Raw genomic sequence first — 25555 nt, 5'->3', positions numbered from 1 at the left:
TTATGATGATAAATGACAAGACAAGAGGGCGAAGAGGGGGAAAAATATAGTTCAAGAGCATGCTGATTGCAGTGTCTTGCACACAGTCTGTGAGTTCAGGGACATACAGTAGCAAGGTTTTGGATGTTGAAGTGTACAGAAGAATAAATGTCAATATGAGCCTAATGTGTGTTCGGAACTGACCTGAAGGGAGGCTTGGAGTTTAATGTTTTGTGACCTGTCAAGTGTAAAACATAATTCAAATCCACACAGATCATATCGGGAACAGATTTTGCCTCATTATCTCGGCATCTTTTACATCATTCCAGGAACGTCCTGATTCCTTGGAGGAAGCGATCTGCTCCTTGCATCATATTTTCACACCTTTTTTTTTTCTTCTTTTTCATCCTGCAAAATCTAAATTGATGCCAGAAATACACCCGACTCTTCAATCTTCAGTGAACATGTCTGTTTTGTTATTTGTTACTGACATCATTTCTTCATGACAACCTCACCAGCCTGGAAGGCAGGACACGAAAAATAAATAAAAAATAAATAAATAAAAGCTATCAGATGAAAATCTGACATGATAGCTTCAATCATTCACACTCACAGCCTTCACTGCAGAAAAATCTATGCAAAAGTTGGGCCGAAAAGCCAGAGGATCTGGCCAAATTCATTAAAACAACTGAGGACATTGCATGCTGTCTATTTGTTGTCTATTTCTGTCATCTTATATGCCCCAAAATCCATAATGATGCAGCTACGTGATTCTGTTATTATTGTTAATGAGCTTAGGTTTAACGTTTTGTGATATCCTGGTCCACTGCCACACAAAATGCCACTCGAACCAGGGAGCAACACTTTTTTTTTCACAATGTTACCGATAATGTAGTACAAATACTAATATTGCTCACTATTTATTATATTACTATATAATGGCAGGCAAACCTAAATGAGTTGTAAGCATTTTCTGGTACACTAGCAGTGATTTTGCCGAGCAGTTGATGATGATAAATTCATCTGTTTTCCTAAATCCTAAAAATCTTTTCTATCCTAAAAGCTTAGTTTTATCTTTCCTAGATGTCTCCTGTCAACTCTATCTGCTATAAATGATGTTACTATACCACAGAGCTTCAGCCACACAGTTTTGTGGAGCGTGTGGTGTTGATAGAGAATGTGAAGTTAGGTTACGCCATGTTAATTGCTGGAAATGGGCACAGTCTTGTGATGTACGTGGTCTGTTTACCTGTGCTTGCTACAAGGTTAGAATGGATTACCCACATATCTTTTTTTGGCTACATTTGATGGAAATCCGAACACATGCAGAGGAAGAAGAGGTTTCCTATCTGGAGAAGATGCAATAGCAAGTAATTGAATTGTGAATTGTGAATTGTGACGACCATTTTTTTGTCTAGAGGTTCAAAGTTGAGGAGGAGCACAGATTGACAGTGAACCGATGTCGCCTTATTTGGTAATAGGAGGATGTGTGTGGACAGTGCAATCAGCGCACCTGACTTTGTCTTCTCTTACTAACTCTTACTTGTGCAAATTTTTTTTTAAATAATGGCTCAGTAGCCATTCAAAATGGCTTAAGGTTTTGATTTAGGGGGTGGGCGTTAGTGGGTTTATCTAAATAATCACTAAGATAATTAATGTGTTGGGCTAACATTTCCTCTCCTTACTCACTCACTACACACTGCTGCTTTCATTTGCACTTGATCAGCCAGGGAGGACGGAGCCACTAAATAGTGTGTTTAGGCACGGTAATGGACAAACAGAAACTAAGTCAACTAGTTATGAGGAACTTCTTGTAAAAGGAAGTGAGAGTGGACGTAGGACAGGCAGTGAATATTAGATTTATGTAATAATAATTAGATTAATTTAAAAGAACAGGTAAGTAGGACTCACTAGTTTTTATTCTTTCACACAAAAAATGTGGTTCTTTTTTAACTTAACATCACGAGAATAATTTTTTCCATATACGCGTAAATATTGTGTGTGGATTAGATGTTGATTCAGCAAATCTCACAGCTGGCCTGGTTGCAGCGTGGTGTGCTATCAAATAATTAGATCACTTAGCAATAAGCAAGTACCTGACAAGAACAGCAATATGTAATGTATTTCATTCTTAGAACTAAGGTAAAAACATAAAAAATAAACAATTATATACATGTATATAATTCATATATATGTGTGTGTGTATAGCATACTATTTAATAGACTAATTAATTCATGGCTTCTTGGGAAAAAAAACACATTATTCCTCTCGACAAATTCTAAGCAAAACACTATAAGAGGCTGTAAAGGTACCTGTTAGACAAGATGCAGTATCATATCAACAGTTTTTGGCAAAGACGACTTTGCTAATATTTATTTGTGCTTTTCTGCAGCCACACGACAGTAAATTTTTATATAAAAGTCTGTATTCAAAAAAAGAAGGTATCACGAACAAAAGAACAGGACTTTTCACCAGGGATAACACAAACCTAATTCAGGCACCAATTCTGGCACCCCTGGGCTATCTAGCCTAGTTAAGCAATCCAACTATAGAACCAATATAATCTGAAATTTGGCACTCCTATAAAATACTTGGAGGAATAATAATAATAATTTAAATAAAACGATAGTCATTTTGGGAAATGTGCACCCTGTAGCTTCTGGGTTTTTTTTGCCAACTGCTCCCAGCCAAGAAACAATCTGCGTGTGTGATATAGCTAATTTAGGTTTTTCAGTGTTTCTATGTTTCTAACAATGTAAGCTGTTAGTCAGTGAGCTTTAGACCAGCCAGTCAGTTTTTTTTCTGTTAATGTGCCAAACTAACATGGGGATAAATGATGCTCTGTGGTGACCCTGAACTCACAGGATAAGCTGAAAGGACAAAGAAGGACAAAGAAAAACGAAAAAAACTGTGAACAAGACTAAAAGGAGAAAACATATTGCCCAAAATGCTCAACCGTTTCTTTAACAAACAAACTAAAACTTCAAATTCTGTCTAAATAATTCTGAATTTGACCAAGTATTTAGTGTCATCTGATGGTACTTGACAGTTTTTAAAACATGGTGCTATGAAAACATTTCAGTCAGAACCAGGGAAGTTTTGAGCTTGCATGTCCAGCCCAGCCGGTAACTGTTCTTTCTTTTTGTCCCCCCCACCCACCACAGGCAACAGGCGTGAGAGAGGATCAGCTTTTGGTCACCGTCCTACCAGGTTTACCCACCACAGCAGAGTTTTTTCTCCTGCCTGACAAACAGTTAACTGAGGGGAAACCGGTAAAGAACTCTGCTCATTTAGATCAGGTGAGACAACATCTGCTCCATCTGTACATTATTTGTATAGGTGGATTGATTTCACCCTGTCATCTTGACACAAAGCCCATTTTTTGACATATTCTTTCAGCTTTATGAGTCATGGCTTTTTTTTTTTTTTTTGAGCAACAGTTTGTCCTGTAATTGCTTCCTGGCAAAACAAATTCATGTTCCTCCTTCCTCCAGCAGATGTCAGTATCGATCTACAGAAGTGTTTCCAGGTTTTTCCATGGGTCTAATTCTAGAACATGCCTGAGGAACCACTGCAATAGACTCATCAATAAGCTTGACAAGTATTAACAAGTTATCATGGGGAATGACTCTGAAAGTCCCTCAAGTCACATCCTGTGGGGTGTTGAGGGGTGGTGGGGGTGATGGTGGGATGCCGGAGTCTTGAAAGAGCCTGAAAAGCCAGACAAAGAAGTTGTCGCGGTTGATCAGTTCATTAAATCATCTGCGTATCAAGATGGACCAAATTAGCTCTGAGCCTCACATATTAGACAATGACTGATAATAATGCCGGGTCCGATCCCCATGGGAAGAAATCCAGGGGCATGTGTACGGTAGGAAACTGTAAAGGAAATCAATTAGATTTGCATCTTCTCTCTCTTCAAACGCACCTGGTTGATCACCCGCAAAGATCCTCTCCCCTACAAGTCAGTGATAAATCTTCATTCAAGGTTGGCATCTTAAAAAGTGCAGAGCACACTCGGCTTATTAGAATGTATAATAGATTTACTGACCCTGGTATACAGTGGGAAAAAGTAATTAGTCATAGCATAGTCTAAATTTAAACTACTAAGATTATAAAGGGAGATGAAGGACTAAAGAAATTACTCATATCACACTTAATTTGGCAAATGAGGCAGATAAGATAAATGAAGCTTCTGCAGAGCAAAAAAAAAAAGAGCTCTGCAGAAAAATTAAGGGTTTTTGTTTAATTTTGTTTTATGTACATGTGCAGATAAACTAGAGAAACAGTTTTATGAAAATGGAAAATCACTTTCTTACAGAGAGACATTTAATTTTTAGTCTTAGGGTAGAGATTTATAATTTTGTGAATGAAGGAATCCATGTGAGGAAATGGATTGAGAGTAAGTGAAATTGGATTCCGGATTTCTATAGTTTTGCTTCAGGTCAAAGTAATCTACCTGATTTATATCAAAGGTAGATGTTCTCAGTGCAGAGGGTTGCCAGTCTGGAAAGCAGAGATCAAATGAGGCTGCATTGTATGCATTATGCAGCACAGTGGGAAGGTCCTACACGCAAAGACTTACATAAACAGGAAGGCTCAGATGGGGTTAGTGGTTGAGGCAGTGAGGTTTTATTGGGTCAGGGGCACTTAGAAATAAGTTAGTTCGACTGCCCTGAAATAAATGCTACTCAATGTTTTTACATAACATTGGATTGAATAACTGGGTAACGTAAAGGGTGTCACTCGCAGTGTCTCACCCTAAGCCACAGAATACGGCATTAACCGCATAGAACAAAAGATTACTTAAAAGTATTTTAGCTATCATTTCAGTCTTCATTAAAAATCCACTGACCTACACCAAGGAGCAGGTGTAAACAAAGCAGAGCATTTTAGCTGCTAACATGTGGTTTTTTTTTTTTATGTGTTGCTTTACATCAACACAGACATACAATACAAGGAAACAAAGGCCAAATGTCTCTTTTGAAAATAGGGATTTTCCATTTCCACATTAGGGATAAAGCCTGTGGAAAATTAAGCAAATTAGCCCAAAGACCAAATGTGTAATGATTGGTTGCTTTTTATCCCATTACCATATATCCATTTCACTGTTGGTCCATTGCTACCTACTACTTTTCTTTTTGTACTTAGTAACTCTACATGTGTTTCTACTGAATGAACAAGAGTCTATCTTGAGGTCCAAGATGTAGTTCTACCACGTCAAAGTCTTTGGTGCCAGTTCCTGAACCATCACACTTCTATCGAACTGGGTGGGGCCTGCAGTGTTGAATTTCACTGAAAGGTCAAATACCACCCAGCAATTTAGCACATAAAGCAACTGACTGTTGATTATAGCTTTCAAGTACAAATTAAGATAGTAGGAAGTAAATGTCAGAAGTGGGAAGAGTGTGTTCAACCCTCCCAGGGCATTGGCACTACTGGGGAAATACAAATTATAATTAACTTTTACCCCAGAGAAGGTTCCTGATACAGAAGTAGAGGAACTAAATTCCTTAAATTGTTACTTTACTCCTTTCACAAAATAGTAAAAAAAAAACTACTTTCAGTACTGACAGTCTCAGCAATCATTCGCATACTGACTCCACAGTCATTCACACCAGAGCACTTTCAGAAATGCTGTCAAGGGCAGGTGATATTTGGAATCAATTATTTGTCAGTCTGACATTAAAAAAAATGACTGAATGCGTACAAAGATTGATCAGGCCTACAAACAAATTTGCTTTCAAATGTCAGAATGACAAGTAATAAATGACAAGTCAAAACCAAAGCCGCTCCATAATCTTGGTTGCTGCCTTTCTCGCCAGCTGTTGCTTGTTTTGTAAAACATAAAATCATGTTGAAATAATTCTTCATCTGTGTCCCAACAGCTCTCTGAGGTTTTGCTCAGCGCCTTGAATCAAAACCTTGTCCAGTTCACTCTGCGGCCGGGGGTCCAAGTCACCGTATATGCGGCACACCTCTCAGCAGGTAAACAAAGCTCAGGAGGTACTTCCTGTAGTAAGTGGGACAGAAAATAAAGTATGTATAGACTTTCAGTAGACAGACACAGAGGACAGTCAGGTATATTTTCTTATATTTGCTGCCCCCATCAACTAATAACCAAAACCCTGTGTCTGATTGGCTCCCACCATGTAGCTACACAGAGACATTCAGAGAGTGAGCATCGTTACAAGTATGTGTGCCTCTTCCTAATGGGGATGCTGCTACTGTCCTAAAGGGGCTTATAAGATAAAGAGTAAGAAGTCCATACTACTGTGTATTAAAATGACTTACATAGGTGTCATTTTTCCTGTGCACTGCTGACTGCATGATTCAGCTGGGTGAAAATACAGGTTGCATTTTTTTATGTTGTTTATGTCATATGGCTCTTGTCTTTCCTGTCTTTGCAGCACCGCTAGTGGACACCAGTGAGAACCACAGTGGCTCTGCCATGTTAATGCTGCTATCAGTAGTGGTTTTGGGCTTGGCTGTATTTGTCATCTATAAATTCAAGAGGTAAAGTGCTCATGAAATGTCATGTCTTATATAGTCGTCACACTGTAGGTGTTAGGTGTTGAAAGCATAAAGCATGCGGAAGCATCCTGACAGCACACTAAACAAAAGCTGCCTGCAAGGCTACACAGAAGGTTGATAGCTGCCTGTCAAACATTTTTGCCGGCGTACCCAGTGCTCCTCGGTGGAGGATTGGCTTTCCCATACAGACATCTGTGGGGGATGCTGTGGAAATTCTATTCTCAGGTCATTCTTTGCAATGGAAATGTCAGTCAGCCTTCAGCTGCTATCAATATTGAGCCCTTTGAAAGTAGGCAGTTGACCTTTCTGAAATGTTAAATTATGTCTCCTCGCCAAGGTGCAGTTTCATAGGAAAAGGGCATCGAGGGGTCATGAAAATTTGCAGACAAGCAGAGACAGAATGAAACTTCAGATTTGAAGACTTTTTGTCTGAATGCACAGATAGAAAATCAGTACCAGGGGGGCCTGGGGGCTCAATGGGTAGAGGATTGGGTTGGGATCCAAAGAGGCGTAGGATCGAATCCCACCACACCAGGTGTGGCCCTGCCCGGCTATTTAGGGCTACCTTGGTGCTGATCCCAAGCCTGGATAAAATGGGTTGGGAGGGTTGCGGCAGGAAGGGCATCCGGCGTAAAAACATGCCAAATCGACGTGTGGGGAACATGTTCCGCCGTGGTGATCCTTGAAGGGACAAAGCCGTTGATTGACAGGGGCAAAGCCGTTGATTGACAGGCAGAAAGCCACTAGGTAAACAAGTTATGATGCGTTCTAGTTAGATGCCCTAACTGTGCCTTTGCTGTCTTTGTTACCTTTATTCCTTTGCCTCACTGTAAATCTTTTCTCAAGGAAGATCCCAGGCCTCAACGTCTATGCGCAGATGCAGAACGAAAAAGAACAAGAAATGATGAGTCCAGCTAATCCAACAGAAGCCACGCCCAGCTCACAGCAGGACTTGGTGCATTCTTTGGAGATTCTGGACACGGAGTTTAACTCACGGCCCGGCGGTAAATATTAACTGCATCTTGAGTCTCATCTGTGGTTTGCATTAAAATGCATTTTCCTCCACTGTTTTTTTCATAGCTAAGACTTTTAGGGCCACTATAAAAACTTTTAAATGATCTATTCCCCTCAGAATTAAGAGTTGTCTCATATTTATGACTTTAATACATTTTATCTTTAATGTCAAGATTCAGAGTTTAAAGTTTCAAATCAATCAAAAAAAAAAAGAAACTAATCAGAAAGCAAACATTTGTGTGGCCCTAATCTGCTTCCATACATGTCGTTATTGTCACTTGTTGTTTTATGAGGTTCATCGTGTGCTTCTTTGTGTTTTTTTTTCTCAGAAGTTAAGTGGTCCGGGCAAGGGGTGAATGACAGCTAAACTAAATGAGTATGATGAAAAAAAAATACAATTACTCCTCAGCAGTACAAATAACACATTGTTCTGTGAGCTGCATTTTAATCTTCTGAGAATAGTGACAAATGTGACAAATGAAAGGCAACAATTTACAGTGGGCTAGAATGGTGATGTTACACCAAAGCCCCTGAAACATCTCAAGTTTACACAGAATACATTTCAGCATGTGTCACTAAGGCCATATGATTTATATCATTTTCATATTAATAAATCTTCATATCAAACTATTCATAAAACGACATACATTTCTACATCTCATCTCAGTATTATTTAGCTTATTCAGGATATTCCTCTCATTTGTTGCATGTCTGTATATTCTCATAATATGTCACTGAAATAAACTAATATAACATGTATTTCCATTAGGAAGTATAGATATTAGGACTGACCAATATTGGAAAATATTTAATTCCGCTCTCTTTTTTTAATTTATTAAAAAAAAAAAACTCTGTATACACAAACTCAATACAAACGATGTTTAAAAGATGTATTTAAATGATATGCTGTTCCCCAGTAACTAGGGCCATGTGTGCCATGTTGACAAGGACAAATATTACTAGAAAAACTTCTCTGTTACATATTGCATACATCTAAAAATAATATTCGGAGCAGCTCTGCAACAATAATAAAAATGCCCAACCATAATCATTGCATATTGGACTTAAAATGTTCTCAAAACACAGGTGGCCCACACTCAATGTTCCGTCAGGGCACCGTCACACAGTTGCTAGCAGGTAGCTAATGCTACGGTTTCAATAGAGACAGTGTTTTACCGTCTTTTAGCGTCTCCGAGGAATCTAAGACAGCTGACATCACTGGCATAACTCTAGAGGAATGTTGCCGCTGCTGCCTTTTAAGTGACAGCAGAGCGGCGAGTGGTAATACAGAGTTTTTGAGTAGGCATTTTTCCCATCATTCAAAAAAACAATTCTGATCAAATTTTTTCAACATATCAGCCAACCCTGATAGAAACTGATATAAGGCCAGTAGGGTATGCTAGCTAAAATGTATATTATGTACCTGTCATTTTGCTGATTTGATAATTCTTCTTAGCTAATTTTAGAGTATGTTTTAACATTTACCTTAGCATGTTGGAATTTTCACATGTGGTTGCATTGGTTTTGCAACTGTACATTGTCTCACTTTAGTATCTGCTTTTCATTTCCTATTTTCTTCTGTTTATCCATAATATTTTTCATTGTCTTTACTAACTAAAATTTGCATGAGTGTTGCAGAAACTATTTTGAAGTTAAACAAGCTTGAATGCTGCACTAATCAGTAGCTTTTTTGGGTTTACATTGTCTGAAATTAATATTAGCCCTTTTCCACTGAAGCAGTTTAAAGGCTGGTTCAGAGCCAGTTCCTGATTACGAACCAGATTTTCACATTTTGACAAACAAAAATCTGGAAAACTGGTTCCAGAGGGGCATCCAGAGGGGCATCTGTTTGCTGGTCTACAACCAAGAACCATTAACATACAACATTAAGTTGTTCCTGTGATTCATTCACGAGAATCGAAAGGACGTGAGGTTGCAGTAACCCTGACCTTTGCATCAACACCTTGGTGTTCCTGTGATTGTATTTATTAGACAGACACAAAGGTCACCGTGACCTTGACGTTTGACCTGTGAGTCTAAAAGTTCATCCTCATCCTGATATTTAACCTCAAGGCAATCCTACAGTGTCTCGTTCACAAGAATGGGACAAGACATGATGCCATGGTGACATTGACCTTTGGCCACCAAACCTGAAGCTTGTTTTAAATATGAAGAAATTCCCTCAAGGCTACTTGTGATAGTGTTTACACAAAAATGAGACAAGCAACCAGACAACATAAACCTCTGGCTACAACTAGTGCCGTCATGGAGGTTAACGTTGACATAATACTTTGTTAAGGAGTAGTATCAAACCCTAAATAACAATAAAAATAATAAGATTATCAATAGCAGTAGTCTTCCATGATGTGCCACTACTTTATCCTGGAGAAAAGCAGGTTCTTGGAAGGTTAGGAAGTTGAACTAATTACAAACTGTCCCTATAGCACCTACCAAGAACTTGCACCTAGTTGGCATTGCCTGAAAAGATGTACAATAGCCACGAAACCACAGTGAACTGGTAGCGATCAGTTCTATATTCTACGTTCTATTTTGTCACATGTTATGTCCTGGCAGTTGGACAGATCTTATTAGGGATTCATGCCCTCAGATGTCCCCCAAAATGGTTTTATAAAGATATTATTTAAAGAAAAGATGAAAGTATGTTTGCTAGTGTATTTGAAATGCAATCATCTAAATTTTCTTGTAGATTTACTGTTCTCTTTTGTATTTTTCTTTTAGGATGTATGAAACCTCATGTACATGTGAAATTCTCCACAGAACTCCCCACATACATCGTCTGAACTCTGGACTGGACTACCACTCCATCTGCGTCATGGATATTTTTTTTACCATTTGGAACACAATGGTTTGAAGCTTTATACCTGTGCATGTTGGACCCTGCTGACACATACTGTGCTCTGTTCAAACCAGAAGAAACTGTGTACAGGTTTTTCCTTTTCTTTGAACATTACATCAGAAAGATTAAGACGTTTTAAAAAAAAGTTTAATTTATTTCTAAAAGTCATAATCCAGAGAGAACGCCAGCATGAGAGGGAAAAAAAAACGTAATAAAGCATCAATGTTTTGGTTTTGCTTACATATTTGAGATTGGTTTGCTGTTCTATGAGGCTAACAGCAGTAGTGTATTATTTATTCATATGAATATACTTTAACAAAGTATGTTATTGAAGTGAATTACACATTTATTTTGTAAATCATGAATGTCTATGTTAGAAATTTGTGTATTTTAATAACAAATGTCATACTAAACAGAAATGCTGTAAAATATGAATAGGGTACTTCGAAGCTTTTGGTCCATTGTCTCTTGGAAAGCTGATTTATGGCACAATATACATTTTCTACTGAAATGTTTTTCTTTTCTTATTTTCATTTATTAACAACAGTGCAGGGTTTGCTTTGGGGGATTAATTGAAACTTTGGCATAATTAAATGCTTCTGACACTATTTATGATACATACCAGTTTGTAAAATGTTTTGTGCTTCAGAATATGAGACCACTTGATTGCTAAGGTGCTAGAATCCACCTTCTGATTGCAAGTGATACCCAAATATTACCAGAGCTTTTGAGGAATATGCTAAGAAAGGAAGGGATGACACGAGTACCATCCCACTAAGAAAAAAGTATTTCTAAGTCCCTGATTACAGCCAGCATCCCTGGAGGCACAGTACATTTTTAAAAAGGCAAATATTTATGGTGACACTTGGAATGAGATACGGCCGTGGCAGAATCCAAAGACCATGGCAGTGAGAACGAGAGAGAGAGAGGTTAAGAGAGATGGAGATGTGCTTTTTGGAGATGTGATACATTAGGAGCATTCTACGGGACAGAATAAGAAGAGGGTGATTTCTTGAATCCTTAATGTGGTCAGTCAAGCTCAAGCTCAAGACCGGCTGGGGCTGGTGACACATTTAGGCTAATGTCCTCACCCACTCTCGAGCAGCAGCCATCTTCGATCCAGCTCATTATACTGCACATCCTGTAGGAGCAGGAGAACTAGAGCGCAGATGCTACAAAGCTATACAGCTGGTTAGATTTTTCAGAGAAAAGCTCTGTGGTACTTTATGTACAAAATCTGACAGATGTAAATGTCAGATTGATGCCTTTCAATTTTTTATTTTTATTTTTTAACCGTGTGGAAATACAGAGGGAGTGTGGATATTTTCTACACGTTCAGTCCTAGCTGTGCAGACCTTGCAACAGTAGATGGACCACTTGCACTGGACCACGCATTCAAAGAGCTGAGAATGTAAGTGGACCATATGGAAGAGCAATGATTACATTCTGACATGCAACACACACCAGCTGCTTTGTGTAGCATTGCTTTGTTTAACCTGCAAAACTGTGGGGGCAGCTGGGAGTCAGGTGGTAGAGCACGTTTTCCACCAACTGCAGGGCCAACAGTTCAAATTCCACCTCCTCCAAACCACAGGTCCACATGTGTCCTTGAATCCCATGTTGCTCATGTGCATGTCCCAATTACGATGCACTGGATAAAAGCATGTATCAAATGACCAATGGAATTTTGTGTCGAGTAAGAAATTAAACACAATTCATTTTCAATGGGACGCAATGATAAAACAATAGAAAGGGGTCAAAAGTTGAACACTTTTTCAATTGTAACCTTACTTATAAATGGGAGTGAACTTCCCGGAGAGTGATTTGATCTGATAGAAAACAAAATACTTCTGATATCTGATGAGAATCTGATTATACCTACTGGGGAACTATTTACAAAGGCAGCGTTGGGAATGACATTTGAGAAAATTTTTATCCAGGTTATTGATTTATTCATATAGTCATAGTTAAGTCATAGTTATTAGAAGTCCACCATTATGTAAAGACACAAGGTGGGATGCAAGGTGGGATTTAACCGTGAATTGAATAACACTGCTGTTTTTCTGGAGCGTTGATGCACATCAGCTCAGTGAAATAGGTTGGTGGCATACTGTATAAATACAAAGGCGTGTTCACTCAATGGGCAAATGTCTGTGGAGATTCCCAGAGATCCAGGTCATGGTTTTCCGAACGGTGCTACTCAATGGTAACTAGACTGGCTTGAGGTTCTTAGAGACATTAAGTCTGTCATTATGTGGAAAAGCATCTTCAATCATGACTGACTGGTTGGGAGGTATTCCAGCTCTAGGGTTGTTTACACCTTGAGGATTGTTGAGGTCAATGTTTGACGACCCTCCCTTAACGAAGGTCACTTATGATCCCTTCCTAGACTACACTTGCGTGATTGGAATAAGCGCCTTCAATGACCCTCAAGATGTCAAAGACTTCATGACTTCACCATGAGGGTAAACACCTGGAACTGCCAACCAGTGGATCAGGGCTGAAGAACCTTTTCAAATGAGAAGCAAGACCTTAAGCAAATCCAGTTGTCATTAAGTAGCACTTTTAGGAGTTTGTGTGGACATTCATTACCTGCTGTAGTCACTACACTGTACCACAACAAAGGAGTTCATTTTGCCAACATGTCCTAATGTGTTTCTTGCTTCGTTGTTCATAACTAAGTCCTAGTGGATTATTAAAGAACTGGGAATCCAACGCCCATGATGATCAGCTTTTTAGCTACTTCTAACAAATATACATGATTCAGTTTTACTATGGTCTTCAGACCGTCTAGTTGTTGCTCCCAGTTTGCACAAGTACAAATCCATGGTGAGTTTCTGGCTGCCCTTTTAGCCCTGTGTGTTGCTCTTAAAGAGTGAAATTTACGTAAGGACTTAACTATGATCTGTTGTAGCAATTCGATTTTTTTTAGAACACCTGTCATAAATCATATTAAAGGAACATGTTTCTATTTCCCAGCTGCACGCTGAAATGATTTTGATGATTCAGCTTCCATCTTCATTCCCATTGTAGCTGTGTGTTTGTTGCAGGACAGAATTTGCACTCAGCTATGAGGTGATTTATCTTGTGCGATTCAGTGGTACTGTAAGGGTGATTTAACATGCTGGATTTTTGTGAATCAGCACCATAAATTCCCAACACCAAAGGAAATTTCTTTTCAAGCTTTGCAAAGTAATGAAGCAAACTTGTTTCCTGGGAGGCTTAGTTAATGATTTGGACTCCGAAAATGAATTCCCACCTCTCTCTGCCCGCCTCTGATTGATAGAGACATACAGTACAGTAGCCTGTGACTGCAGCACAGACCCATGGTCAAAAACAACAGAGCGCTAATCCCAACCCCAGGGAACATGAAGTGACCCTGGCTAGAAAAGATCAGGAGGTCTGTCATAAAAAGAGCACCTTCTGCTTTGGAGTTTCACTGGGAGAAGGACAGATTGGACAGACAGGAAGTCCTGCTAACAAGAGGGATATCTGGCCTCGGGCTAAAGATGAGCTGTCATGTGACAGCACCCAGGGCTGTGGGAAACACGATGAAGTTGCAGACTGGCTTTTAAGCTACACTCTCCCCCTCTATCTTCTCATCCCCGCAGAATTAGCAAGATTATTATTTTTGTAGAGAAATATTAATAAAGATTAAAAAAAGAGTTTTACTACTGTACAGTTTTTGTATAAGAACAGACAGTAAAGTGTTAGTGTTTTTGTTTGACCTCAACTGTGCTGTGTGTAATTGTTTTATGCATTTACAATCATATTTATTAAATGGAAAGAAGTCTGTTAATTGTGTTCCCAATTTCTTACAATATTTATAAAGAAGTACTGTGTACAGTATTTGCAAAAATAATCAACTTATAAAGGAAATAAATCAAGTATGAGTTGTTATTTTTCCTGCACATGCTTTTACATGTATTTCCACAGTGTCACTAAGTAAACAAACAACAAAAAAAACAAATGCAACCATCTTTACAAACAGATCTAAGTACCCAAAACTGAAGAGAGAACAAATAAATGCATCGCTGTAATTTGTCATTTGACATTTGGTTTTCAGGTGCTGGTATGTTGCATTTCCATGTCAACTTAGCTTTAGAGACCTGAACTAAATTGGCACAGGTGAAGTGGTTTAGAATATGTTCTGTCTGCAATTCATTATACACAGTAAAAAAAATAATTACAGTCTAATTAGCATGTTTTACTCTTGCATGTATTCATTTAGCCCGTATGGCAAGTTTGTGTACTGCCCCAAGCAATATACTGTACATATGCAAAATGTGTTTTATACAAAAGAATATTTAAAACAAAAATACTTTATTAAGACACTTTAATTATGCTAGGTTTGCTTTATTTAATTAAATCTACAGGTTGCACCGTGATTACTAAAGAACAGATATCAGATATCAGTGTGTTTCTTAGGCCTACATTTTGTGAATGCATTCAGGTCAGATTTTGTTGACTTGGTATGTGTGGTGACAAGCAGTGTAGGACAGCAGCCGGGCTATATGTTATTATGACGTTAACAACAGAATAAAGTTGTTTCTCATAATAACAGGAAACCATCTCGTAATAAAAATAAACTGTTGTTTATTGCAATAATCTATAAAATATCTCGTTAAATCATGAAAGTATCTTGTAAAAATAAGTATCTTGGTATAACAAGAGTGAGCAGAGTTTGGTTTTCTCAGGGTGGAAACAGATCTGAAGATGACAGTTAATAGACACTTAAAATTCAATGCCATAGAACATCATAATCCAATTGTGACCTTGTGAGCTTCTAGAGACAGTACCCAGGGAGAACCAATGCTGCAACTGCTGCTGAAGGGGCTTCTTCAAAATATTCTACAAAATATTAAATAAAGTGACGCTTAATATTTATGTACATTTTACATTTCTTTTATTTGTATTTTGTACATGGTTTAAGTGAGATATTATACGTTATGTGTAGACTCATTGGTAAAAATGGCATTATTTCCATTTTCAAATAAATCTACAACAAAACATAGTAAAATGATGTATGGTGAAACATCTGCAAACTCATGGAAGATGCACCACGTCTTTTTTTTTAACCTGATAGTGTTAGGATTCACGGTCAATCCTTCACAGTGTAGCAAGTATTTATTCACAACAGCAAACAAACCACTGAAACTGCTCATCATTTACTTTAGCTTCACCTCTGGTATTGGCAGCTCACCAATACCAGGTGGCCACTAAATAGCGCCCAGATGAACTACATTTACATTTACATTTAGACGCTTTTATCCAAAGCGACTTACAAGTGAGTTACAAAGCAGCGAAAATCTAAGTCAAGGAAAAAAACATCAAAGCAAAGTCCTATCAGAAAAGTTTTTACATTTCACGAGATGCAAGTGCGAGAAAGAGCAGAAAGGAAGTTTCCAAAAGTTTTATATAGATTTAAGTGCATAGGAAGATTCTGTTTTCAGCAGTTTTTTGAATGTTGGGAGTGAGTTTGTTGAGTGCGCACCAACCATTGTGGGATCATTGCGCTAAAAAGTTTTGCTTAGTGTCTTCTGTGCGGTGCTGGGACCACCAGACGTCGTTCGTTGGCAGACCGCAGCGGACGGGAAGGATTGTAGACTTGAATGAGTGAGTTGAGGTCCAGCGATTAACTACAGATTAACTATAGCGATTAAATTCCAATAGTTTCCAAATACCTTGCTCAGTCATTTGCCCGACAATGTCAAAATGTCCAATGTTACTGCATTTTAGCCAAATTGAGAAACATATTTTATCTGCTACAAACAAGCTACATGGATGTATTAACTGTTAATAACAGAGGGAAACTTTGAGGGAAACTTTACTCTAGAACTGATAGGTTTTAGCTAAGTGTCATTGTTCCAGCAGGGGGCAGCACAGTGTGGAGTGGTTAGCGCTGCTGCCTCACAACTTGAATGTCCCCAGTTCAAATCATCGGCAGGCTGTGTGGAGTTTGCATGTTGTTCCTGTGTTTGCGTGGTGCTTGCATGTTAACCTAACATGCATGTTAGGTTAACTGGTAACTAGGTTAATTGGTAACCCGTGTGAATGTGAGTGTGTGGTGTGAGATAGACTGGCCACCTTTCCAGGGAGCAGCCCACCTCTTGCCCTTTAACAGCTGGCATAGGCTCCGGCACCCCATAACCCTAAACAGGATAAGAGGTTGCAGATAATGGATGGATGGATGCTGTTGCAGGTGAAGGTTTTGCAGGTGTCCATTGGTGTCATTGGTAAGACGTGAGGAGATTCCATGGTTTGCACTGAACAGGATCTGTGTAACATCCCCAGCCATCTTCATACCCTTTCTGATACCCTGGAATAGATACAACTAAGAATATTTTACATTTTATTCACTACTTTCATGAAACCCGAAGGAAAATTTGCCCCTAAAATTTTTAGTATATAAAATCTATGAGTGATTTGAATAATTTAAACAAACAAAAAAATAAATGATGGCCCACCATTTAATTTTGTCATAGACAATAAATCTGTAATTAAGCCTTAACCACAAAATACAGAAAAAACATTTTTTTAAATAAAAAATAAGTCAAAATTAAGTACAACTGTTTATCATCATATGTTCAGCATATGTGTCAGTCTAGTCATGTGTCATCATCTAGTGTGTCAGTGCTCTCTAATACATAGTTCTCAATGATGTAGAGCATTGATTGTACACATCAGAAATTAATGCTACGCATACACAGGATGCAATCACGCCAATTGCTGGTAGGCCACTTTCAAAATATCTCATCTGAAGCTTCAAGTCACAAGCTGACGTTCTCCACACCTGCATCCGCATGCCCATCATTTCTTTTGTTATTCCCCGTTTCTCTGCCATGATCTCAAAATTAAACTCTTTGAACATTGCCATGGCTTCTATTGAAGTTTATGAGGGGATGATTGGGTCAGAGTGTGCCCCCCTGTGGCTAAGCTATTAAATCCTGCAGACACACACAGACTTCGCAAGGGGGTATGTAAAGAATGAAAAAGCGAAGGTTGCGTTCATGCATCGTGCCTTTCAGTCTATAAGGCATGATGATGGTATTGCAGGTTAGTGTTGTCCTGTTTTCACAGCTGTTAGGTTTAGAGGTAAATGGTCTTCACTTATATAGAGCTTTTCTACCTCATTAGTTCTCAAAAAGCTTTGCACCGCTTTTCATTCACCCATTCGCAATCACAATCATAATCACACACACACACACACCAACACTCACCGGGCTCAGTGTCTTGCACAAGGACACTGACATTTGACTGGAGGAGCCGGGGTTCAAAACCAACAACCCTGGGGTTGGTGGACAACTCTTACCTCCTAAATCGCAGTTACCCTACGTTGTAATGTTAATTTAGGTTTACGCAAAGCACCCAGGTGTGATAGTCCATTATGTGCTAAGCAACGAGTGTATTTCCTCTTGTTTATTTCCCCAACTGTACTACTGGAGCATCCAAAAGTAATGCAAAAAGGTATCCATGGCGTCAAAAGGATATGTGAAAGGATGGAAAGAAGCGATGCAATTTGATACCTTAGGAAGCCTCATTATCTGACACTGAGGGATGAGAATGTGTCGATTAAACCTGAACCGAGTCCAAGTTTGTCACAAATTGCTTCAGGAAATATGACCACAACTAAAACTGACAAAAATCTGGGAGCAGTTTTAAGTGTAAGTCTAACATAGCTTTTACACATAGGGATAAAAAAAAGTGTAGGCCAGTGAAAAGTGTCCATTGTGTGTTAATAGCCAACAATGCCTCCATGTTACCCATAGAGAGCACTACCGACTCAGCAGATACAGCCCAGATACTTAACATAATTTCATTTGAATGTAAAAAATAAATAAAACAAGTTGTGCTCCTCTCTCACCTGCTCTCCTGATGCTAGTTTAGACTTTGTTAGGCAGAAAGGATATGCTCATAAATAGGCATAATTGAGATAGAATCATTAAAGATGAAGATGTTAATTTCAGCATGGATATAACCTTACCAAGTTTCAGTGGAGAATATAATGATGCTGAAGTGAGTGATGTTGCAGAAAGGATAGGAGTAATCACGGCAGTTTTTTTTTATATGTTTCCTAAAATAGCTGTGGTTGGAGAGAGGCAGCAGTGATAATGATGATGGCTACAGCAATGGCAAAACTAATACAGCCTGATTGTTTGACTGATTCATATCAATGCTGCTAGTGCAGAGTGCATAGCTCTGCTGAGGCATTCAGGGAACATATATCATTTGTATAACAGTGAGGATGAATGTGTTACTCACTGAGAAGGGTCATGGTATTTTGCATGATGCACATTTCCAAAGGGTTTTGTTGTCCTTAACCACAAAGAAGAGAGACAGGCCACAGGGCAGCGTCATCACTGATGTTTACTGATGCTATTTTTGCTGACGAGAAGGGGGACTGCATTAGGAATCGGAGCATTGGAAATGGGAGGTGGGGGTGGGGGTGGGGGTGGTTGACCGCCTCTTTAATCGTTCTCAGTCAGAAGAAGCCCGAGTGCCCAGGGGAGAGAGAAGATTACCAAGAGATCAATTCCTAAACGGAGCTGGCTGTGCTGACATCTCAAGGTAGTGCAGCGTAGTGGCCCCGTGGGACCTGGCTGCCAATACAGACTGGTATTACTGCAGATTTAGTGTGAAGGAGACTCAGAGAGAGGCGAGGAGACGCTTTTGGTCAACATAAATAGCAGGAGGATTACATCAGGTTTTATGGAGTTAACAAGGTTGGGACTCAAAGAGGTGAGTTCCTGCTAGATCAGGTGAGTTTTACCGTCAAAAAATAATAAAGAAATTATTGGGTCTTGCTGTACGTATGTACAAGTATGAATGAGAAGAAATAAAGAAATTAGTGCACTGTTCTCGCTATTATTTATTTGTATCTAGTAAAATATTAAAAACAATGCAACAGAACCCATATATTCCTCCAAATATGAAGCTATTAGTTTTCAGGACTATAGTTAAATCTGTTATTAACATCATTTACCTTATTTAAATTGTGTTTTTATCCAACATAACAACTTACAAGATGATATCTTAAGATACATTTTAAGCTTTTTTGACTTTGGGACTGAACCATTATCTGGATCCTCATAGTTGTGAAACAACTACATAAATCCTACAGCACAAAGCAGTTTTAGCAGCAAACAAAAAACGACAGTTGGGCCCTACATGTAATAGTTTACACACAGATACACTGCATGAAAAGTGGGATTTTCATCAGTAAAAGGCACTGTAAATTTAAAGTTAGGGTTAATCCATGTTCACAGGAATTTGTAGGCAGCACAGAAAACTGCCAAGAACTGATGCAGAGGTTGAAATTCTGGCAGTTTTATGAGTGAGAGGCTTGGTAGCTGACAGACCAGCATCTAGGTCTAAAGGCAGAATTATACTTCTACGTAAACCTTGAGATGCACCTATTATGGGAAACTGCAGACCGCAGAACCCATCATACATACCTCCCAAACATGTTGTACAGAGATGTGTGCTAAACAAGCTGATCGAATAATGATGGGAGTCGGGATCAAAACGGGAATCGAACCAGAAAGAAGAAGAAAGGAAGAGTAGAAGAAACAACTTACCCGTTCATACCGGTCTAGATGTTTACACTGATTTTGTGCTCTCTACTTCTGTGAAATTTAGTTAAGTAGACCACACACAGCAGAGCATCGTGTCAAGGAACCGTTCTCGCAGAGGTCGGGAGAAAGCTCATCAGATCCTTTCCATATTATTGTTGAAATCTACGGTTACCTGTGCAGACACTGAGCGCTGTGGATTGTGGAACACGCCAATTTATTTTTTGTTTCAGGATTGTTTCTTCATTTTCAGCAAATTAAGGTTAGTAAATGCAATACTGCCCAGTTGTGGACATCTGCATATTTCATGTAGAGTAAGTATAAAAGAAACACGTGCAAACATTTCCAGCATCAACATCGACGTTGACATTTATCAACAAAGAAGCATAATTCAGTCTTAAGGGGCATGTTTCACATGTAGGGGGATTGTGGGTGGTCAGGAGGTTACACCTTATTCCAAAAGGTACTACCCCAGGTTTAATAAAACAAAGCTTAAATAGATTAGCAATAGTCAATGATTTTATTAAAAAACAATATTCACAAAACACAAGATATTTAAATAATGCAGAAGTAGCAACTGCTGTGGGATAACTGAGGAACTGGAATGAAGAAGAACTGAGGCAGGGGTAGCAATACTTTGAAAAAATACAAATTGAAAATAAGGTGTAGTATGAAGGATAACAGTTTATTTTTAATTTTGGGGGACAATAATTTGGTTGATAAGTTGTCCTGAGTCACACTCCTGTTCAGAAGGTGGCGGTAATGCGCCCTCTGTGACTTGCAAACCACCGAAAAGAAGAAGGAGTTGAAGAAAACCAGCGTATACTCAGCTATATCTGTCTATGGAACCAGATGAAAAAAAATCAGTTAATAAAGCTTCAAGCATGCCAACAAGACATTAAGGCCTGGATGTCCCACAATCATTTACTTCTAAACTCAGACAAAACTGAAGTCATGGTCAACTTTATATAAATAAAGTTGAGTTGAATTGAAAAAGATGAATTGAAAAGAAGAAAACTACAACAAAGAAGAAGACGAAAGACAAAGAAAAAGAAGAAGACAACAACAAAGACAAAGAATCTGAATCCAATTTATGCAGACATGACTCAACAAATCCAGAAAACAGAGGACAGGATGGCTGCTTTGGAAACCAGAGTTAACTGTAGCCCAAGTTTGGAGGAAATTAAGAGGGAAAGCTTGGAGCAAAATCCCCAAATCACTGTAAGAAACTATTCTGTGACATTTGTATTATTGCTTAAGGAGGCAGAGGAAACGCTAAGAGACAGTAGGAGTCAAAGAGAAGAGAGGAAGTTCCTAGGAAAGTTATACATGCTATCAGATGAACGTTCATAGGCATTTTGTGGTATCGATCCTCACAGCGCAACTTGCACAACTGTCAAGGCTCCACTAAGTTTCTTGTTTCAGCGAAACAATGCCAAACCACAGTCTGAAACAGTTTGGCTTCACAGTAAAAGATTCTAAGCGTGAAAATGATCAACATGCAGAGAAATATTAGCCCACCATGCTACCACAGTTTAAAAGTTGGAATCTATCTGCTGGCTTTGCTCTTTTTAGGTTTCCTTCAGCTACTCCAGTTTCCTCCCACAGTTCAAAGACCTACATGACAGGTTAATTGGTGACCCTAAATTGCCCATACATAGCTGCGAATTGTCTGTCTGTGTATGTCTCTCAGTGTTGGTCTTGGACTGGAGATCTGTCCAGGGTGTACCCGCCTTTCACCCAGCGACAGCTGGCATAGGCTCCAGCCACCCACCTCCTCCCATTGTTTCACTATTACACATCAACTATATTGACCTTTTTAGCAAATGAAGAGTCTGTTGTCCTTTTGTATGCAGGCATAATTGTAATTGTTCCCATTTGTTTCAAGTAGTTCATTTTTTGACGTCAAGTCCAATTAAAAGCTGATAATGACGAGGACACATTACATTTTAGGTCCATGTAGAAAATAGACCCAGTTAGCTCAAGACTGGGTGTTTGTAGTTTGGTGCTGGTGATAGAATGTGATTGTGTATGTACTCAGAGACCAGCTTGAGACATGCTCTCTCTTACTTTGCTCTAAGCAGGTTCAGTGTTTGGGCATCAAGGCAGCCTGTTGTCATTCCCAAGGCATCAAAAAATTTCACTTTGTCCTCTTCTTTTGCAATATATGCTGATGCTTAAGCAAATTAAACTAAGAAAGGGACGAAACTGATGCCCTGTCCCAGTGTGGTAGCATTGCAGTGTAACTTTGCATATCATCATATCAAAATTCTTGTTTTTTGCCACAGTTAGCTCAAGATCACAGCGACTACTAATCATTTCTCAGTGCAAATGTTCAGCTGCAGAAATACATGTAAATGGGGAAATATGTTTTGTGGAAAATGATAGAAACGATAGAACAATTGTAAATGATGACATTACCTTGCAGAACCCTTTTTAAAGTTTGTTATTTTGCTTTTTTGTCGTGCAAAATTTTTGTATGGGTTCAGTCTCATAGCGTCATTCGCTATATTTTTAGATTGCAGCTCTTTTCATAATGAAGCTTAAATTGGCACTACACCCTAAAGTCATCACTGTACACACAAGTTTCTACAAAAATAATTTTTCAGGTTACATTTTGCTTTTTTTGTCAGTTTGGACTTTCAAGTTTAGTTCAGCTGAATCCTGTGATGACTCCTTAAACAGGAGAGATGACTCTGAGGACATGACTCTGGTAACAAAAAATTGCAGTCAGGAAAGGTATAGGTATTAGTGATTGTAAGACCTGCTATTTTGTTCTAGATTTTGGAAGATAACATCTAAAAATCATAATTCTTATTGTTGTTCAATCATGCTTTTATTCTGTGAACAGCACTGATGCTGCTCTAGTCAAAGTTATAAATGACTTGCTGCTGCTGGAATTTGTTATACTTGGAGATTCTACCCCCATGTGCTCCTGTTTTGTGGCATCTATTCTCAGGCCTGTCTTTGTGTGCCCTGATAAAGTTAGGACCATTGATGTCATGCTATATGAAAAAGATCCAGAAGGAAACTTTAGATAACAGTGAGACAAAATGGGGATTCCAGAGACCCTCACCAAAGGATTTAAAATTTCTTTGAGACATGACATGTTCAAAATCTGGGGGGAAATCGCCACAGGACAGTGATGTTAAGACTGGTTAAACTATCTGACCTGGCCTATTAAAATGCTTTTTAAAAATCAAGTGGGCATCAAGCTCCCTGGAGTTGGCGGCTTCACTTATCTCAGCACATTAGTGGGGATAAGGGTGAGTCTGCAGGTGTTTCTTTTTAAATCTTAGAAAACTAACTTCACTTGAGTAATGTCCTCTTTGGGCTTTGAAAGTACATTTTAACATGTCTGTTGCATAGATGTGATGGAATGGGGCGGCTGTGGCTCAGGGGGGAAGACGGGTCGTCCACTAATTACACTGTGATTTAATAATGGTCTTAACCCCAAATTATCCCTAATAGGCTCAAAGGAAAGCCATTTTGCTTACCACGGTCTTCTCTTTGTCATCTAAGATGTAAATCACATTTTGAGCTTAGTGAAGTTTTTGCTAAACCTGCCTTAAAGTGAAAATTGGAACCACAGCAAACCTGAAATAATTTGTTCTTGAAATAATGTATTGCAGATAGAGCCATATAAACATGGAAAGATGATTAAGTCACTGGTTTTAAATATAATTATATATAATTTATATATAATTGAATATAAGTACATTTTGTTTTAATGGTTAGTCTGAAAGTTTTAGTTCATGTTTCTATTTTTGGCACCTGCACAAAGACATACTTTGTCTCATTAAGACAGTGTTAAGCAGCTGATTGGCCGAGGCTGAGAGTGGACTGGTTTCCATTAAAACAGATCGAAATCAGCTGATGGGTGTGTTTGTGTCTTTTAAAAGTAAAAAAAAAACCCCAAATGTTGCTTTGTTAAAGGTTCTGGGCAGTGTTGGAAGCTTTAGCTTGAACTTTGTCCCAACACTGTAAATTCTCATTCAGGAATGTTGTGGAATCTATACTGTCTATACTTTTTAAATTAACAAATAGCTGTATTTTTTAAGCTATATTGACTTTACACTTTTAGATTTAACAGCAGAATTTATAAATGAGTTGTTCGACTTTTAGTCTTAACATAAAATAAGTTAAATGAACAATTTTGTTTTTATAAAAAATCACTGTGATAAAGTTGGTGTTTAATTTAGTTGCTTAACATCTTAGCATTATTTTATTTTTTGTTATTATTTTTTATTTGATTATTTTTTTATTGCTGACTAACAAAAATGTGGGTCACACACATTAAGTTATTATATTATAAGTATAAGTTCTTAACTACCAGAACTATGGTAGTTAAGAACTACCATACTTAGTTTTATGGGTCATTAAATCCATGTTCACGTCCATCCAACATAGAAATGATTCTGGACATTGACTCCCCCATCTGTCCAGTGTCTGGTTTAGTTACTAACACATGATCATTAAACAATTCAACACAGGCAGCGGATGGAGCTGGTAGTTTATTTTAAACTAATCTAATCATGTTTTACAGAATGATCTCTGGTTAATAAACAGTTCTAAACAACACTGAACTACATTTACATTTAGTCATTTAGTCATTTAGCAGACGCTTTTATCCAAAGCGACTTACAAGTGAGGTACAAGGCAGAAAAAATCTAAGTCAAGGAGAAAATATCAAAGCAAAGTCCTATCAGAAAAGTGTTCACAGTTCACGAGGTGCAAGTGCGAGAAGGAGCAGAAATTTTATTTTAAGAGTAGAGTCCACGTTGGATACACAGTAGCCGATGATGAAGCCAGGCTCTAGCGTAACTCTCATAGCCTCTCTACCGGTGTGCCGCAGGGTTCAGTTCTTGGTCCTCTTCTTTTTTCTGTCTATACTGCATCCCTGGCTTCTATCATTCAATCACATGGTCTTTCCTATCACTGCTATGGTGATGACACACAGCTCCTCCTGTCCTTTCCACCAGATGACTCCACTGCCTCATCATGCATTTCTGACTATCTCTTAGACATCTCTGCCTGGATGAGAGAGAGACATCTTCAGCTCAACCTCTCCAAGACTGAAGTCCTCGTCTTCCCAGCCAGATAGCCAATTTTTATAAATGTAGCCAGCCATCTCTGTCATCGTCTTTTTCCAGCTTTGAACTTGACCTGTTTGAACTGGGTCGCTCTCAACCTGTGCTGTGTGCAGTTATTTATCCACCCAAATACAATAAGGACTTTTTTAATGTAAGTAATCTGTATGATCGAGACCTTATTATTGATTTTAATGTGCAGGTGTGCTGTCCAAACAAAACAATGTCCAAGGACTTTTTAAGCCTTTTTGACTTTTTTAATTTTCTTCAGCAAGTTTCAGATGAGCCCAGCTCCTGGTTTTATTCCACCTGCCAAACAGCACTAGATGCTTTGGCTCCATTAAAATCCAGGCAGCCTAAAGTTAAAGCTGAGCTGTGGCTGAATCATCCAACTCGGGCTGTCAGACGCCAGTGCCGAAAAGCTGAACGAAAGGGGAAGAAGGACAAGCTGCAGGTGTCATTCCAAATTTTAAAGGACTGTCGTTATCAGGCAATTGTAAAAGAGGCA

At 38.6% G+C, this 25555-nt stretch overlaps 1 protein-coding gene across 6 annotated transcripts in view; it reads left to right on the top strand.

Annotated features, from left to right (window-relative positions):
• Positions 1-14274, top strand: part of sorcs1 (sortilin-related VPS10 domain containing receptor 1) — a 169342-nt gene extending 155068 nt beyond the window's left edge. For 2 of the 6 annotated variants that reach the window (XM_067499043.1, XM_067499042.1), the window contains 5 exons: positions 3145-3279; positions 5869-5968; positions 6391-6496; positions 7361-7518; positions 10268-14273. In XM_067499043.1, coding sequence (XP_067355144.1) covers positions 3145-3279; positions 5869-5968; positions 6391-6496; positions 7361-7518; positions 10268-10329 — 561 coding nt within the window. In that variant the 3' untranslated portion in view covers positions 10330-14273. Of the gene's footprint in view, positions 1-3144; positions 3280-5868; positions 5969-6136; positions 6237-6390; positions 6497-7360; positions 7519-7857; positions 7905-10267 lie in introns of those variants that run through there. The other 4 variants (XM_067499044.1, XR_010913932.1, XR_010913933.1 and 1 more) reach the window with 4 other exon arrangements.
• Positions 14275-25555: the final 11281 nt, after the last annotated feature.

This window comes from Channa argus, chromosome 3 (assembly GCF_033026475.1).
Source record: "Channa argus isolate prfri chromosome 3, Channa argus male v1.0, whole genome shotgun sequence".
NCBI classification, from domain to species: domain Eukaryota; kingdom Metazoa; phylum Chordata; class Actinopteri; order Anabantiformes; family Channidae; genus Channa; species Channa argus.
Note: the sequence above shows the minus strand (reverse complement) of the source record. Positions and strands in the feature narration are given on the sequence as shown.